Here is an 18,290-nt window from a genome sequence, read left to right as displayed (position 1 = left end):
ATTCAGGACCCAGGTGCATAGGGAGGGGCTCAGTCTGAATGTGAGGCGTTTATCAACCAGGGTCTGCGGAATCATGTTGTTGAAGGTGGATGTGAAGTCCACAAAGAGCATACAGATATAAGAGTCCTTCTGCTCCAGTGTGGACCACAGAGAAGATGGCATCCTCTGTTGATTTATTCTTGTGGTATGTACACTGTTGTGTATCTCTGCTTATGTCAGTGGTTGTTTCAGTGTGGGCCATGACCAATCTTTCAAAACATTTTGTGACTATCAGAGTGTGGGCTACTGGCTGGTAGTAATTAAGACCAGTCATTGCAGAGCTCTTAGAAATTGGGATGATGGTGATGGTCTTCAGGCCGGTGGGAACAGCTGCTTGGATGAGGGAGTAGTTAAAGATATAGGCAGAGCTGGTTGGCATGGTCCCTCAGCATCCTCCAGTGGATGTTGTCTGAGCCAGCAGCTTTGTGAGGATTAATCCTCCTGAGAGTCTTCCTTACGTCTGCTGGGGTCACGCTGATGGACTTCTGTCCAGATAATGGTGATGTGAGTTTGGTGCTGGGTGGAGTATATGAGTCTTCAAAGTGGGCATAGAACCTGTTAAGAGCAACATGCACTGAGGGGTTCCTAGGGCATTGTGTAAAAGCTCCACTAGGTCCAAAAACAAATACCTCTCTTTTTTCATTTAAATACAGGAAGTTAAGGGCCATCCAATCTTTAAGATCGTCGAGACACAATAAAAGAGGTTTAATGGACCAGGCATCAACTCGCCTTAAAGGCACATAGCTTTGGCAATCATCAGCATAGCAGTGAAAGGAGATGCTGTGAGTTCTAAAAATTGATACTAGAGGAAGTACATATAAAGAAAAAAGCAAAGGCCCATAAATTTATCCCTGAGGAACCCCACATGACAGAGGAACAGAAAATGATTCACACCCAGCAATTTTTACAGAAAATGTTCTGTCTGCCATAAAGGACCCCAATCACTCCAGAGCAGTCCCACCGATGCCCACTTGGTAATGTAGACGTGACAATAAAATGCTGTTGTCCACTGTGTAAAAAGCAGCGGTTAAGTCCGGTAACTTAAGGATCACATGATCACCCAAGTCACATGCCAGGAGGATGTTATTAAAAACTCTCAGCAGAGCTGACTCTGTACTATGGAGAGTTTTAAATCTGGACTGGAACACATCCAGGTGCGGATGTGGAGGTGAGGGACCAGACAAAGTGCAGCCCAAAGACCCCGATAAAGAGGAAAATAAATGGACTCAATGTTCTCTTGCCTGGACGTGGGTCACAGGGGCCCCACTCTGGAGCCAGGCCTGGAGGTGGGGCACGCGGGCGAGCTCCTGGTGGCCGGGCTTTTACCCATGGAGCTCGGCCGGGCAAAGGCCGAAGAGGAGACATGGGTCCCCCTTCCCATGGGCTCACCACCTGTGGGAGGGGCCAAAGGGTTCATGTGCAATGTGGGATGGGTGGTGGCCGAGGGCGGGGACCCTGGCGGTCTGATCCTCAGCTACAGAAGCTGGCTAGTGGGACGTGGAATGTCACCTCACTGGTGGGGAAGGAGTCTGAGCTGGTGTGTGAGGCTGAGAGGTTCCGGCTAGAAATAGTCGGACTCACCTCGACGCATGGCTCTGGCTCTGGAACCAGTTTCCTTGAGAGGGGCTGGACACTCTTCCACTCTGGAGTTGTCCCTGGTGAGAGGCGCTGAGCAGGAGTGGGCATACTTATTGCCCCCCAACTTGGTGCCTGTGTGTTGGGGTTCACCCTGGTGAATGAGAGTGAGGCCTCCCTCCGCCTACGTGTGGGGGGACGGGATCTGACTGTCGTTTGTGCTTATGCACCAAACGGCAGTTCAGATTATCCACCCTTTTTGGAGTCCTTGGAGGGGGTACTGGAAAGTGCACCTCCTGGGGACTCCCTTGTTCTGCTGGGGGACTTCAATGCTCATGTGGGCAATGACAGTGAGACCTGGAGGGGTGTGGTTGGGAGGAACGCCCCCCCTACTCTGAACCCGAGTGGTGTTCTGTTGTTGGACTTCTGTGCTCGTCATGGATTGTCAATAACAAACACCTTGTTCAAGCATAAGGGTGTCCATATGTGCTCTTGGCACCAGGACACCCTAGGCCGCAGTTCGATGATCGACTTTGTTATCGTCTCATCTGATCTGCGGCCACATGTCTTGGACACTCGGGTGAAGAGAGGGGCGGAGCTGTCCACTGATCACTACCTGGTGGTGATTTGGCTCCAATGATGGGGGAGGATACCGGTCAGACCTGGCAGACCCAAACGTATTGTGAGGGTTTGATGGGAACGTCTGGCAGAGTCTCCTGTGACACGGAGTTTTAACTCCCACCTCCGGGAGAACTTTGAACATGTTCCGAGGGAGGTGGGGGACATTGAGTCTGAGTGGACCATGTTTCGTGCCTCTATTGTCGAGGCGGCTTATCGGAGCTGCGGTCGCATGGTTGTCGTGCCTGTCGCGGTGGCAACCCTCAAACCCGATGGTGGACACCGTCGGTGAGGGATGCTGTCAGGCTGAAGAAGGAGTCCTATCGGGCCTTTTTGGCCTGTGGGACCCTGGAAGAAGCTGATGAGTACCGGCAGTCCAAGCAACATGCGGCTCGGGTGGTCACTGTGGCAAAAACTCAGGCATGGGAGGAGTTCGGAGAGGCCATGGAGAACGACTTTTGGACGGCTTTGAGACGATTCTGGTCCACCATCCGGCGTCTCAGGGGGGGAAAGCGGTATGCCACCAACACTGTTTATAGTGGGAGTGGCGTGCTGCTGACCTCAACTTGGGATGTTGTGGGTCGGTGGGCGGAATACTTTGAAGACCTCCTCAATCTCACCGGCACGTCTTCCACTGAGGAAGCAGAGCCTGGGGACTCTGGGTCGGCCCTCCAATCTCTGGTGCTGAGGTCACCGAGGTGGTTAAAAAGCTCCTCGGTGGCAGGGCACCAGGGGTGGATGAGATTCGCCCGGAGTTCCTTAAGGCTCTGGATGTTGTAGGGTTGTGTTGGCTTACGCGACTCTGCAATATTGCGTGGACATCGGGGGAAGTTCCCCTGGATTGGCAGACCGGGGTGGTGGTCCCCCTATTCAAAAAGGGGGACCGTAGAATGTGTTCCAACTACAGGGGAATCACGCTCTTAAGCCTCCCTGGTAAGGTCTATTCGGGGGGTAGGAACATAGATCTATCGGTAAACTGAGAGCTTCGCCTTTTGACTCAGCTCTCTCTTCACCACGACAGACCTGTACAGCGCCTGCTTAACTGCAGATGCTACACCTATCCGCCTATCGATCTCATGCTCCATTTTTCTCTCATTCATGAACAAGACCCCAAGATACTTGAACTCCTCCACTTGGGGTAGGACCTTCTCCCTGACCCAGAGAGAGCACTCTACCCTTTTCCGGCTCAAGACCATGGCCTCGGATTTGGAGGAAATGATCTTCATCCCGGACATCCCGGAAAAACCGCACTGCTCCTCCTGAATCCGAGGTTCGACTATCCGACGGACCCTCCTCTCCAGAACCTCATCTATGGTCACGAGCTTTGGGTTGTGACCGAAAGAACGAGATCTCGGATACAAGCGGCCGAAATGAGTTTTCTCCGCAGGGTGTCTGGGCTCTCCCTTAGAGATAGGGTGAGAAGCTTGATCATCCGGGAGGGACTCAAAATAGAGCCTTTGCTTCTCCACGTCGAGAGGAGCCAGTTGAGGTGGCTTGGGCATCTGTTTAGGATGCCTCCTGGACACTTCCCTGGTGAGGTGTTCCAGACACGTCCCACCAGAAGGAGGCCCAGAGGAAGACCCAGGACATGCTGGAGGGACTATGTTTCTCGGCTGGCCTGGGAACACCTCGAGATTCCCCCCGGAAGAGCTGGCCCAAGTGGCTGGGGAGAGGGAAGTCTGGGCCTCCCTACTTAGGCTGCTACCCCCGTGACCCGACCCCGGATAAGCGGAAGAAAATGGATGGATGGATGGAACACATCCATGATGTTATGTTCATCCAGGAAGGCTTTTAGCTGTACATAAACAATTTTCCCCAAGACAAGATTTTTGACAATAGGGGAAGCTTGGAGATGGGCCTAAAATTCCCCAACACAGTGGGATCGAGACCAGGTTTCTTTATCAGGGGCTGCACCACAAAATGTTTAAAATTAGCAGGGACTACTCCAGACAACAAACTACTGTTAAAAAAGGTAAGAACCGAGTGTTCAAAACAAGGAAACACCTCTTTAAGAAAGTGTGGTGGAAGAGCATCATATGGAGAACTAGAGAGCTTAATCTGATCAACCATGTCCTCTAAAAATGACACAGTCACCGGCTCAAACAGATTGAATGCAGCAGAGCAGGGGACACACATCTGATGTTATAGTCTGTGATGCACTTAATCTCCTTCCACATGCTCTGTGTATCCTGGGTGGAGAAATGTCCCTGGGTCTTCTGTGCATATATGGCTTTGGCCCTCTTAATACCTGCGGTCAGCTGTTTTCTAACTCTCCCAAGTTCCTGTGAGTCGCCACACCTGAAGACAGCATCCATGGTTTTCAGCAGAGTTCAGACTTCTGCGTTCAGCCAGGGTTTCTGGTTTGGGTAGCTCATCACAGTCCTGGTGGTGGTGGTGAGATCTTCAATGCACTTGCTGATGTATCAGAGGACATCAGACAAGTAATCCTCCAGATCCAGTTCTCCCTCATTTACAGTGGCCTCCCTGAAGACCTGCCAGTCTGTGCATGCAAAGCAGTCTTGCAGTACAGAGTCACTGTCACTGGGCCACACATTGATGATCTTCTGTGTGGGTCTGGAATTTCTCAGAGAGGTGGTAGACAGGGGCCAGAAAAATGGAGACATGGTCAGAGAGGCCAAGATGGGGGTGTGGTACAGCTCTATATGCGTCTCATATGTTGGTATAAACATGGTCTAGTGTATTTTTTCCCTGTGTTGGTATGGTGATATGATGGAACCTTGACAGAGTGTCTGTCAGGATTACGTGGTTAAAATCGCCAGCCACCACATAAAAAGCTCATGTAGCTCACTTAGTGCATCTTTAGCATTAGCATCCAGTGCTGCTCTCAATTCAATTAAATTCATCTAAAAAAGTTAAATCTGGTCCTCTGGACATTCAAAAAAACAAAACAAAGCAAAACAACAAAAAAATGTAGAAACGTTTCGTCTCTCATCCGAGAGACTTCCTCAGTCTGAGGTGCTGTTTTCAGCTCAGTCTCTTAAATAGCACCGTCTCCGAGTGGATCAACCAGTTTTGCTGCTGACAACCAAAACCAGCTGATCACATGCTCAAGATGGACCATCAGCCTAACAATGGATCATTAGCACACTGATGGCTGTTTACTATTCACAGAGGGCTGAGTGATACTAGCAATCACAGCATTGTAAGAGGGGGACAGTTGAACCCGGAGGCCTCCACCCCTGTTTAACGATGGACGATTTCTTTTCACAAAGATGGCCTCCTTTACTCCTCTCTCAAACCACCGTTCCTCTCTGTCCAGGATGTGAACATCTTCATCCCTGAAAGAGTGACCGCTGGCCTGGAGATGAGTGTAGACCGCAGAGTCCTGGCCTGATGATGTTGATCTTCTGTGCTGGGCCATCCTTTTGGCCAGTGGCTGTTTTGTTTCCCCGATGTAAGACTGATCACAGCCCTCCTGACACTGAACAGCATACACAACATTGCTCTGTTTGTGCCGGGGGACTGGATCTTTGGGATGAACCAGTCTTTGCCGTAATGTATTTTGGGGTTTAAAAGCCACTGGGACGTTATGTTTAGAAAATAACAGAGTTGATTTGTTTGTCAAACTTTAAGTCAGAGTCTAAAACCATCCCGAGATTTTTATCAAACTGCTTCAGATATGGCTGAAGAGAGTCCAGGTTGACAGGATCAGTAGTGGCAGTTGAGCTATGGCTAAAAACAATGACTTCAGTCTTGTCATTGTTAAAACTTAAGAAATTTGAAGCCATCCAGGCCTTAATGTCGTCCAGACATTTTAACAGAGGGTGAATGGAGCAAACACTTGCTGGTTTCACAGGCAGGTAGATCTGGCAGTCATCAGCATAGCAATGGAATGAAAGACCATGCTTCCTCAGGATGGACCCCAGTGGGAGCAAATAAAGTGAGAACAGAAGGTGTCCAAGAATCGAACCCTGTGGGACCCCACAAGAAAGTGGTAATGAGGTGGATACATTATTACTAACCTTGACACAGAAACTCCTGCCACTCAGGTATGAGCGGAACCATTCTAATGCAGCACCTGTGATCCCAACCCACTGTTCCAGCCGTGATATAAGGATACTGTGGTCAACAGTATCAAAAGCAGCAGTAAGGTCCAGGAGCACAAGTACCACAAATTGACCAGAATCGTTTGAGATCATAATGTCGTTACAAACCCTTACTAATGCTGTTTCAGTGCTGTGGAGTTGCTTAAAACCAGATTGAAAAATTTTGAAGATTCTGTTCTCATTCAAAAACTTGTTTAATTGAATGAAAACTATTTTCTCAGTAGTAGTAGAGTGCTGTATGAATGTGTGTGTGTCTAGTAGAGTGCTGTCCAAATATATGTCTAGTAGAGTGCTGTATAAATGTGTGTGTGTGTGTGTGTGTGTAGTAGTAGAGTGCTCTACGAATATGTGGATGTAAGTGAGGCCACAGATTGTGGTGTAAAGAGTTTTGAGTACTTTGATTAGATAGAAAAGCTGTATATGAGTTCAGTCCATTTACCATTTACTAATTATTAATCATTTTGTGGAATGAAAATGTTTAAAGACAAAGTGGGGTTTCTTTGTATGTGCTCTTCAGAGATTCAGAAATTCAGACATTCTTTATTGTCATTCGCACCACATGTGGTGCATGTGGTAGAACGAAATTACCGGCATGTGCATAGGGTCCCAGTTACATCCAACAATAAAATGTAAAAGAAAAACAGTACTAAGATCTCAGACATGAACTAAGAAAAACATCAGCTAAAAATACGCTAAGCACTAATAGCGTAAAAACAATACGCCGAAGAGCAGCACAACATGAGTCTGTGTGAGCAGATGAGTATGAATGAACACAGCAACATGAAACATATCAGCAACAACGTGATTTTTCACAGTGATGATCCTGGTTAGATATTCATGAGTCTAACAGCGTCAGGGTAGAAGCTGTTCCTCAGTCTAGTGCTTCTACACTTAATACCCCTTAACCTCCTTCCTGAGGGGAGCGGGGCAAAAAGTGTGTGTGCTGGGTGAGGGGGTTACTTCATAATGCAAGTGGCACTGTTCCTGCATCTAGAGGTGTAAATGTCTGTGATGGTGGGGAGACTGACTCCATCATCTTCTGTGCAGCCTTCACCACCCTCTGCAAATCTTTTCTTTCTCCAGCTGTGCAGTCTCCATGCTGAACATTGATGCTGGTGTACAGGATGCTCTCCACTGCACACCTGTAGAAGGAGGTGAGGACTGAGCTTCCCAGGCCAGCTCGTCTCAGCTGCCTGAGGAAGTAGAGTCTCTGATGAGCTTTCTTGATCAGGCTGGTGGTGTTGTTGCCCCAGCTGAGGTTGTTCAGGTGCATACCCAAGTACTTGTAGCTGGAGACCACTTCCACTGCATATCCTCCTATGTTTGGTGGGTGGGGGGGGGGGGGGGGGGGGATAGGTGTGTTTGTTCCTTCTGAAATCCACAACCATCTCCTTCGTCTTCTTCACATTGATGTGAAGGTTATTCTCCTTGCACCAGCTCTCCAGGTGTTCCACCTCCTGGCTGTAGCTGGACTCATCATTGTTTGTGATGCATCCCACCACCGCTGTATCATCTGCAAACTTTACAATATTACAGTCTGGATGAGTAGGTGCACAATCATACGTGAGCAGAGTGAAAAGAAGAGGGCTCAGCACACATCCCTGAGGGGAGCCAGTGCTGAGGGTTATGGTGAAGGAGGAGAAGTTGTGGATCTTCACTGACTGGTCTGTTTGTTAAGAAGTCTAGGACCCAGTTGCAAATGGAGGGGCTTAGCCCTAGTGTGAGTAGTTTGTCCATCAGGATCTGGGGAAATCATGGTATTGAAGGCAGACATGAAGTCCACAAAGAGTATATGGACGTAGGAGTCCTTCTGCTCCAGGTGGGTGAGAGCAGTGTGGACCACAGAGGAGATGGCGTCCTCTGTTTATCGATTCTCGTGGTATGCGTACTGGTGAGGGTCCTCATTGATGTTGATGGTTGTTTTGATGTGGGTCATGACCAGTTTTTTGAAGCATTTGGTGACTATTGGGGTGAGGGCCACTGTCCAGTAGTCATTCAGACCAGTCACAGTAGAGCTCTTTGGGACTAGGATGATGGTGGCAGTCTTCAGGCATGTGGGAACTGTTGCCAGGGTAAGTGAGGAGTTAAAGATGTTGGCCAACACCTCACAAAGCTGGTTGGCACATTCTTTCAGCACTTTCCAGGGGATGTTGTCTGGGCTTGTGGTTTTAAAGTAATTATAATTTATAATATTATAATAAACTGAGCCATCAGTCTTCATGATAACGATAAGACTTCTTGGTGAGAGGAAGACTGAGATGAACAAAAATGGATCAACAAGCTGATCAAGAAGGTCAGTTTTATTTTTAGTTTGGAACAGGACACAATCCAGCACATAGAGGACACTCCCAAAGCTCCCCCCCCCCCCCCCCCCCCCCCCCCCCACACACACACACACCACACACTTTGGGTGCTCAAACTCTGCACCTTCAGTCACAGACTGATCATTTTCGATGAACGACTGTCTGCTGCCTTTAGACATTGAACAAGCACAAATATATTAGCAGACATACAGTATCTACATGATGGTTGAACGTATGTAGGTCCTTACCTTTGATAAATGGACTGTACTTATATAGCGTCTTTCTATCTTATTGAGATATTCAGAGCGCTTTACACTACAATCTGTGTCCTCATTTACCCATTCATACAGCTCTCTACAAGATCTCTACAAAGCTAATTGAACAAATCATTCTAAAGAGACTAATCAGAGCTTTATCACATTCATACACTGATGGGACACACATTGGAGGCAACTAGGGGTCCAGTGTCTTGCCCAGGGACACTTCGGCATGTGACTGCTGGTGGATTCGAACCCCCAACTCTTGCATTGGAGCATGACTGCTCTAACAACTCAGCCACAGCCGCCCTGATTATGTCTGCATGACAATGAGAATCTGCTGTAACAAACCTGTCTGTCAGTCTGTCCAAAGTTCTTTATTTCTAATTGAATACTTTTTATTTGCTTTTGCTCATCAGGTTCCCAATGTTGAACATGTCCACCCCCAGTGAGCTGAAGTCTCCCTGCGTGACTCGCAATGGGATGGTGAAGTTGCCCCCCAGCCAGCCAAATGGCCTAGGGAGCGCGAGTATCACCAAGGGGACACCTGCTGCTAAAAACCGCCTGTGTCAGTCGTCCTCTGTACCTTCGATCCTGCCTCCTCCACCATCCTCCCTTCCTTACCACCATCACCACCACCATCTGGATGGCCCCGGCATGCCTCATGCTGCAGTGCCTCTCTTGACCTCTGATCTGGAGCCCAGTAAGTCTCTGATGGCCCTGAAGTCAACCTTTCGCCAGCTTCCTCCTCTCACCCTCCCAAAACCTGTGCTGCTGGAGCGTCAGCTTGTGCTGGATGAGAAGCTTCTAAACCGACTCCTCTGGTACTTCACCACGGCAGAGAAATGTGTGCTGGCACAAGTGTGCAAGACATGGCGCAAGGTGCTGTACCAGCCGAAGTTCTGGGAAAATGTGACACCCATCTTACATGCCAAGGAGCTTTACAACATTCTGCCCAATGGGGAGAAGGAGTTTGTCAGTTTGCAGGCCTTTGCTCTGCGTGGCTTCCAGTCGTTTTGTTTAGTGGGGGTGTCGGACCTCGACATTTGTGAGTTTATTGACAACTACCCTCTTTCCAAGAAGGGGGTTCGCTCTCTCAGCCTGAAGAGGTCGACCATCACAGATGCAGGTTTGGAGGTAAGTTAGCCTGTGTTTGGTTCAGGCAATGTGGAAGTCGAATTTGATACACACCAAGAATCATATCATTTTGGTTTAACACTTATGACCAGATTTATTAATGTTCTGTATGACGTTTGCAGAGTCAGTTTTGGATTTTGTACATCTAACTGACAAAGCCACAAAGTGAGCATTGTGCATCTGAGCTGGCACAGCAACTCCTTGTGCTCGGACAGTGTTCCCACATTCAAATGAGTTATTATGAAACCACCTAGAAAGGCTGGGGGGCAAACCTGTGACCTTCTCGCTGAGTGATGACAGCTCTAACCGCTTTTCACCATGCAGTTCTTTTCTGTTTATGACTTTTCTTAAACTTTTTTTTAAATATTCTCTGTCTTGCCATACTTTATTATGAAGACCAAAAACACAGTGTTTGAAGAAAGTGCCTCAGGCCCTGTTTACACAACAACGATCCAATGAAACAGATTTTTTTCCCCATTTCTATTAACACATTTACATGAAAACGTTCTAATTACAATCTCTGTTTACACAGCAATGGTACAAGTTGAAAATGTGTAATTCCCTCACCATTCCTCTAGTTGGTATTATGTTCTTTGAAACTTGAAACTAATTTATCTCATTTAATTGGTAATCAGATATATTTTGGACCCAGGTTAACAGAGATGGAATAACAGGTTTCTCTGATGATAACGGACACAGCAGCTCATGACAAACCAAAAGCTTTGGCTGTTTTTTGGATTCTTCCCTCATCACTTAAATAATGATGTGTACAGGCCACCTTTTTAAGACATCAACTGGTGATCTCATGGTAGTCCCTTCCCCCTCAATGTAAGGGCAAAGTTCCTCACTCAAAGTGATAAGGGATGGCTTCAACAAACGAAAGTTCTCCCTCCATTCTTTCTCATTGACTACATTGTTTACAAAGTTCTCCCAACACTGGCTTGTCCTCCCAGGTTGCGTTCAGTAGTGTCTCCTAGCCGTATTTCTTCTTCGCATATATGCGTTAAGTAACAGAGTGGAGCTGTATGAGATCCGTCTTCGATGATTTAAGTAAAGAAGTAGAAAATGAGCAACATGTTGAAGAGCTGTATTTAGATTTATGAGTCAGAAGCATAAGCAATGCTCTGGTATCTGCCATTGTCAATAGTTTCTTCTTCTGCGGATTGTAGGAAGCTGTTATGTTTTACGTTATACTGCGCAAGCGCCAGGGATTCCCTGACAGAAAATATATATTTTTTTCTGTTTACACAACAACAGACACCAGGACGTTTTTGAACCATTGCCCTCTGGAGCCCATTCTCAAATTGTGCCGTTAGAGAAAACATTTGCTATATTCATGTAAATGAACAGTACAAACGCAACAAAACTCTTTCATATTCACCAGAAATCGTTTTTGTGTAAACAGCCTCAGATGGCTCTCCCTACTTGTTCAGCTGGGCTGCTATTCTGGGAAGAGTGGATGGTTGCCATGGAGAAATGAGAAATTGTTGGCTGCATCCTTTCTAAGGAGTTTTCTCTTATGAGATGCTGTTTCTGCATTCTCATTTTGGTGCTTCTTGTAAGAAGACAAAGCCTAGTATTTATTGATGAAATGCACATCACCCATGCCATTAGATGAATACATAATGTCACAGATTTCACAGATTTTCATGACAGAGATTTAAACTAAGATCCTCTTTAGTTGAAAAATTATGGAGTTGTCATCAGTTTAGTCAAACCTTAAACACAACATAAAATGTGATCTCTTCCAATAATGCAAGATGTTACACTAACACTTTGTACATTCATCCTTATTAGGAAAAGGTTTGTCTTTAATTTCTGTAGCCTAACCTAGACCCTTACCCTGAACCTTATCCATCATGCCTATTGAAACAAAATCCAGTATATAAACTTTGCAATAAACCTACCGGTACTCTAAAAATTATGTTCCACCATCTTTTAAGTAGGGTTTGGTTCCCATAAGGGCTTCTGGTCCTGACAAGGTACATGGTCATACCAGATGGTTCTAAAATGGTAGCATCTCAAAAAGGCTTGTCCTGCCCTGGAAAAGTCAGACTCTGCACCATCACAGGCAATAAATAGAATCCAGACCGTGTGCTTTTGCTGTTCTAATAGAATTGAAGATTCTTTACTCATTTATCATTTTCAAAAAACTGTACAACCTGCCACATTTCTTAGTGTTACACTAATAATATGTCATGCAATGTTGTTGTTTTTCAGGTCATGTTGGAGCAAATGCAAGGCCTGATGCACCTCGAACTGTCAGGCTGCAATGACTTCACAGAAGCCGGCCTGTGGTCCAGTCTCAACGCCAGGCTAACGTCCCTCAGTGTCAGTGACTGCATCAATGTGGCAGACGATGCCATCGCTGCAATCTCACAGCTTCTGCCCAACCTATCAGAGCTGAGTCTTCAGGCCTACCATGTCACTGACACTGCCATGGCCTATTTCACAGCCAAACAGGTAGGCTGGCAAAATATTGCAGTTCAAATTCCCCTATCATGATTATTCTTAAGTCCTTTCTGTTAAACATTTTGCTCTGTTTCGAAGAAAAATAATGTCCTGTTCCTTGATCCTTAAAAACTTCAATGCCCAGATTTTATTTAAATTCAGAGTTTTCTAAAACATAACAAAATCTGATAAAAACTATAGTAATAGATATTTTAAAAATGGTGCTCTCTTTTCAGCTACTTCTACGTGTGTGATAATCAGAAGAAAGAAACACCACAATGACTCAAAAATTGTCTCTAGGATGCCGACACTTTCTCCTTGCTCCATCCTGTACTCACACTCACTCTGTAGCTGCTCCACCCTTGTACGTATTCCTGAATCGACTTTTTCTTCCTTGATAAATGAACGTTGCCTTTAGTGAAAGAAGGGTAACTATGGGGCCATGGTCCACTTACAGTATTGTGAAACTGCTTATCCCTATCACAAAATCTGTATATCATCTTTGGAGATTCAACTCTTTACTTTTGTCCGAGGAAGACTTTATCAAATTTTTTACATCTGAAATTGAAATTTTCCTCGAAGGTAACAGAACACCAGGAATGCCACTCTGTACTGTCAGCGACGCATTGAAGGCCTACCTGAGGAGTCAAATAATTCCTTATTGTGCAAATAAAAACAAAAAAAAAGAATGGTTTGGTACGGTTAAGACAATGAACGGATGAGATATTACAATTAGATAGAGAACATAGCCACTACCCCTCACAAGAACTAATGAAAGAATGTTTGTTACTCCAAACTTAATTGAATACTTTGTGTACTCAGCAGACAGAATAATTGATTTCTAAATCTAGACAGGGTTACTATGAATATGGTGAAAGGGTTGGGCGCTTGCTCACGCATCAGCTATGGCAACAGTCAGCCAACCAAACTATTCCAGTAATAAACAACAACCAGGAAGCTGCATGTCACGATAATGCTGGAATTAATATATGTTTTAGTAAATTTTACTAGTCACTGTATATGACTGAGTCATCAGCTAGTCTATCGGACATAGAGAACTTTTTTAAAGATCTTAAACTTCCTTCAATGAATTCTGATCTTGCTAAAGAGTTGGAGAAGGAGTTCTCTGTAGCTGAGATAAATTCCACAATCGATATGCAAACTGCAGGGCTAGATTTGAGCCAGATCCTGCTGGAGCAAGATCTGAGAACTCTCATTTAGAAAGGGTGCAGTAAGTGTTTGCTTAGATGTCAGGGTTCGTGCTCATTCATCCATGTAAAAAAATCCAACAATGTCAGGTCATCTGGACAGTTTCTTATTTTGTTGAGAGATGTTTTGCCCTTCATCCAAAGGGCTTCATCAGTCTGAGGAGTCACAAACAAACTGTTTTCCCAATAAGCATCACACTGCTATAGTGGACCAACCAGTTTGCTGGTGATAAGATGGTTTCTGAGGGCCGTCCTCTCCCCCATCAACTCCTCCCAGGCAGCCCTTCAGATGAAGGGAGAAATGCCTTTCAACAGAAAAAAAACTGTCCAGATGACTTGTCTGAACATTGTTGGATTTTTTTACCTGGATCATTGAGCATGAACCTTGATGTCATGAACCACTTTGGCTGTGGCTGCCTGGGCCGAGTCGACGGGGGAGAGGACTTCTGATGAAGGGCGAAACGCAGGCCTTAATTTGTAAACTGATGGATGCCGGAAAGAGAATAGTGGGCGGGCTGGTGGGAGGGGGGGGGGGGGGGATTGCGGGGGGCAAACGAGGAAGTGGAGGGAGCTTGGAAGTTCTCCTCCCCCTTAAATTTTTTAATAAAGTAGATGCTATTTCCTGCATTTTGGTGTAGCCTATTTTAGCGGGGTGTTAAACATTTACATTTACCTACATTTGTAAACACTTGATTCATTTACTATTTTAGAGAGCAACAACAGGTTGTGTGTGAATAGAGCAGCACCGACTCTGTCAAGCCTCCTACCCCCACCCCCCCCCCCCCCCACACACACACACACACACACACTTCATGTTTGAGTCAAACTCTTCTCCACTGATTTCATTCCTGGGTGTTGTTGCTCCTGCTGCTCCAGTCTCAATTACGACTGCCTTCTCGATTGTCCAACTAAGGACAATCCATCCACATCCATTTATTTTATGAAAGTAAATTGGACTGTCTCTTTGACATTTTGATTGCTGTTATTTTGACAAATTAGCACCATTGTTTTGATAAGGAGCAGCACGGTGATGCAACTGGTAGAGCTGCTGCCTCTCAGCGAGCAGGTCCCTGGTTCAAATCTTGGTCTGGGGGCCTTTCTGGGTGGAGTTTGCATGTTCTCTCCATGCATGCGTGGATTTTCTCCGTGTACTCCAGTTTCCTCTCACATACCAAAAACATGCATGTTAGGCTGATTGGTGACTCTAAATTGTCCCTAGGTGTGAGTGAGAGAGTGAATGGTTGTTTGTCTCGTTTGTCTCTATGTGGCCCTGTGATGGACTTGGGACCTGTCCAGTGTATACGCCGCCATTCGCACAGTGATTGCTGGACATGGGCACCGGCATCCCCATCACCCAAAATGGAAGAAGTGGGTAAAAGATAATTGATGGATGTTTTGATACGTGAATAATACACGTCAAACATTTCTCTCATTGTATTTTTTTTACTGTAGCTAAGCTTTTTATTTATTATGTCTGAAACGTATGCGTGAGTTCACATCAGCAGTTGTGCACCCTCTGTAGAACTGTCTGTAGACACTCATGTGTGTAAAGTATGGCAAACCAAGTGGCCCAATAAGGGCCAATTTTACCACATGTCTGGCTATTAATGGGCCACTTGGCTTGCCAAATTGAGGAAGACACTTCATCCCTGTGGGACATGCGATCCGCGTCCGCTGGACAGGAACATGTGCACAAGCTGGTGCGCCTGCTGCAGCCGTAATATCCACTCCACAGACTGGGCAACGTCTCCTCTCTGTATTTTTTAATAAATAATCAAAATAAAAATGTGCAATGACTTTGGACTTTTAGGGGCGGAGATGTGAGTTGCCAGATCCGAGCAAACAGCTGCCGGAATGCACACGGTCAAAATGACCTTGAGTGACCTGCCTTGGGTGACCTAGTAGGGTCACCCAAGGCAGACAGGTCCTAGGTGAGGGACCAGACAAAGTGCACCCCAAAGACCTCTATGATGAGCCAAATGAATGGACTCAATGTTCCCTTGCCCGGACGTGGGTCACCAAGGCCCCACTCTGGAGCCGGGCCTGGAGGTGGGGAACGCTGGCGAGCGCCTGGTGGCCGGGCTTTTACCCATGGAGCTCGGCTGGGCACAGACTGAAGAGGAGACATGGGTCCCCCTTCCCATGGGCTCACCACATGTGGGAAGGGCCAAAGGGTTTCGGGTGCAATGTGGGATGGGTGGTGGCCGAGGGCGGGGACCCTGGCAGTCTGATCCTCGGCTACAGAAGCTGGCTATTTGGACGTGGAATATCACCACTCTGGTGGGGAAGGAGTCTGAGCTGGTGTGTGAAGTTGAAAGGTTCCAGCAAGAAATAGTTTGACTCACCTCGACACATGGCTCTGGCTCTGGAACCAGTTTCCTTGAAAGGGCTTGGACACTCTTCCACTCTGGAGTTATTTGCCCTTGGTGAGAGGTGCCTAGAAGGAGTGGGCATACTTGTTGCCCCCCATCTTGGTGCCTGTACATTGGGGTTCACCCCGGTGAATGAGAGGGTAGCCTCCCTCTGCCTACGTGTTGGAGGATGGGTTCTGACTGTCGTTTGTGCTTATGCCCCAAACAGCAGTTCAGATTACCCACCCTTTTGGAGTCCTTGGAGGGGGTACTGGAGAGTGCGCCTCTTGGGGACTCCCTTGTTCTGCTGGGGGACTTCAACGCTGACATGGGCAATGACAGTGAGACCTGGAGGGTTGTGGTTGGGAGGAACAGCCCCCCTGATCTGAACCCGAGTGGTGTGTTGTTGTTGAACTTCTGTGCTCATCATGGATGCCCATAACCAACACCATATTCAAGCATAAGGGTGTCCATATGTGCTCTTAGCACCAGGACAACCTAGGTCGCAGTTCAATGATTGACTTTGTTGTCATCTGATCTGATCTGCAGCTGTATATCTTGGACACTCGGGAGAAGAGCAGGGCAGAGCTGTCCATTGACCACTACCTGGTGGTGAGTTGGCTCCGATGGTGGGGGAGTATGCAGGTCAGACCTGGCAGGCCCAAACATATTGTGAGGGTCTGCTGGGAACATCTGGCAGAGTCTCCCATGAGACGGAGCTTTAACTCCCACCTCTGGGAGAACTTCAAACACATTCCGGGGGAGGTAGGGGACATTGAGTCCAAGTGGGCCATGTTCTACGTCTCTATTATAGTTATTAGGAGTGGATCACCACATGTCCCAGTGGATACTGGATTACCTCACTGGATGCCCACATTTTGTGAGGACACAGGGCCATATCTCTGACAGACTGGTCTGCAGTACGGGGGTCCCGCAGGGAACTCTGCTGGCACTGTTCTTCTTCACCCTCTACACTGCAGACTTCTCCATCAACTCCCCACATTGCCATCTGCAAAAGTTTTCTGATGACTCTGCCATAGTCGGCCTCATCACAGGTGAGGACGACTCATGAGTACAAACAGCAGACTCATGAATTTGTGGACTGGTGCCAGTGGAACCACCTCCTAATCCATCATCCATCCATCCATTATCTTTACCCACTTATTCCATTTTGGGTCACGGGGGTCGCCTGTGCCCATGTCCAGCAATCACTGTGTGAGGGGCAGGGTACACCTTGGACAGGTCGCAAGTCCATCACAGGGCCACATAGAGACAAATGATATAAAAACAACCATTCACTTCCTCACTCACACCTAGGGACAATATAGAGTTACCAATCAGCCTAACATGCATGTTTTTGGTCTGTGGGAGGAAACCAGAGCACCTGGAGAAAACCCACGCATGCACGGAGAGAACATGCAAACTCCACCCAGAAAGGCCCCCGGACCAGGGTTTGAACCAAGGACCTGCTCGCTAAGAGGCAGCAGCTCTACCAGTTGCGCCACCGTGCTGCCCCACCTCCTAATCAACACTGCTAAATCTAAGGAGCTAGTGGTGGATTTCCATAGGAACAGACCCACTTCACTGACCCCAGTGAACATCCAGGGAGTGGACATTGAGATAGTGGACTCTTATAAGTACCTGGGTGTTAACCTGAACAATAAACTGGACTGGTCTCACAACACTGATGCACTTTACAGGAAGGGACAGAGCAGACTCTACCTTCTGAGGAGACTGAGGTCTTTTGGAGTGCGGGGGGTGCTCCTAAAGACCTTCTTTGACTTGGTAGTGGCATCAGCTATCTTCTATCGTGTTGTCTGTTGGAGCAGCAGCTTATCATCAGCTGAGAAGAAGCAGCTAGATAAGCTCATCAAGAAGGCCAGCTCTGTGCTTAGATGCCCCCTCGACCCAGTGCAGGTGGTGAGAGACAGAAGGACTCTAGTTAAAATAACATCATTGCTGGACAATATCTCCCACCCATGCATGAAGCTGTTGCTGAACTGGAGAGCTCCTTCAGTGACAGATTACTGCATCCTAAATGTACAAAGGAGCGTTACCGCAGATCCTTCATCCCAGCAGCTGTTAGACTGTACAAGCATCACTGCTCCCAACAAACACAATAAGGATTAAATACATGCTGACCTCTGCTAAAACACACATTCTGTCTATACTACTGTATTGTAAATAGACTGTCCTTATCAATGTTCCAACACATTATTATTGAATTGACAATGTTTATCTTATTTCTTTATATATTGTTTTTAACATTAAGAACTTTTTGTAT

General features: G+C 46.8%; 1 protein-coding gene across 1 annotated transcript in view; it reads left to right on the top strand.

The window, feature by feature from the left end:
* fbxl16 (F-box and leucine-rich repeat protein 16) overlaps positions 1-18,290 on the top strand; it is a 103,995-nt gene that overhangs the window by 33,923 nt on the left and 51,782 nt on the right. The window contains exons 2-3 of the mRNA XM_037688790.1: positions 9,279-9,996; positions 12,217-12,459. Of these exons, the coding sequence (XP_037544718.1) occupies positions 9,286-9,996; positions 12,217-12,459 (954 nt within the window). The 5' untranslated portion in view covers positions 9,279-9,285. The remainder of the gene's footprint in view (positions 1-9,278; positions 9,997-12,216; positions 12,460-18,290) is intronic.

This window comes from Nematolebias whitei, chromosome 15 (genome assembly GCF_014905685.2).
Source record: "Nematolebias whitei isolate Nwh7 chromosome 15, NemWhi1, whole genome shotgun sequence".
In the NCBI taxonomy this organism is placed as follows: domain Eukaryota; kingdom Metazoa; phylum Chordata; class Actinopteri; order Cyprinodontiformes; family Rivulidae; genus Nematolebias; species Nematolebias whitei.
The sequence above is the reverse complement of the archived record's forward strand: the minus strand, read 5'-3'. Positions and strand labels throughout refer to the sequence as shown.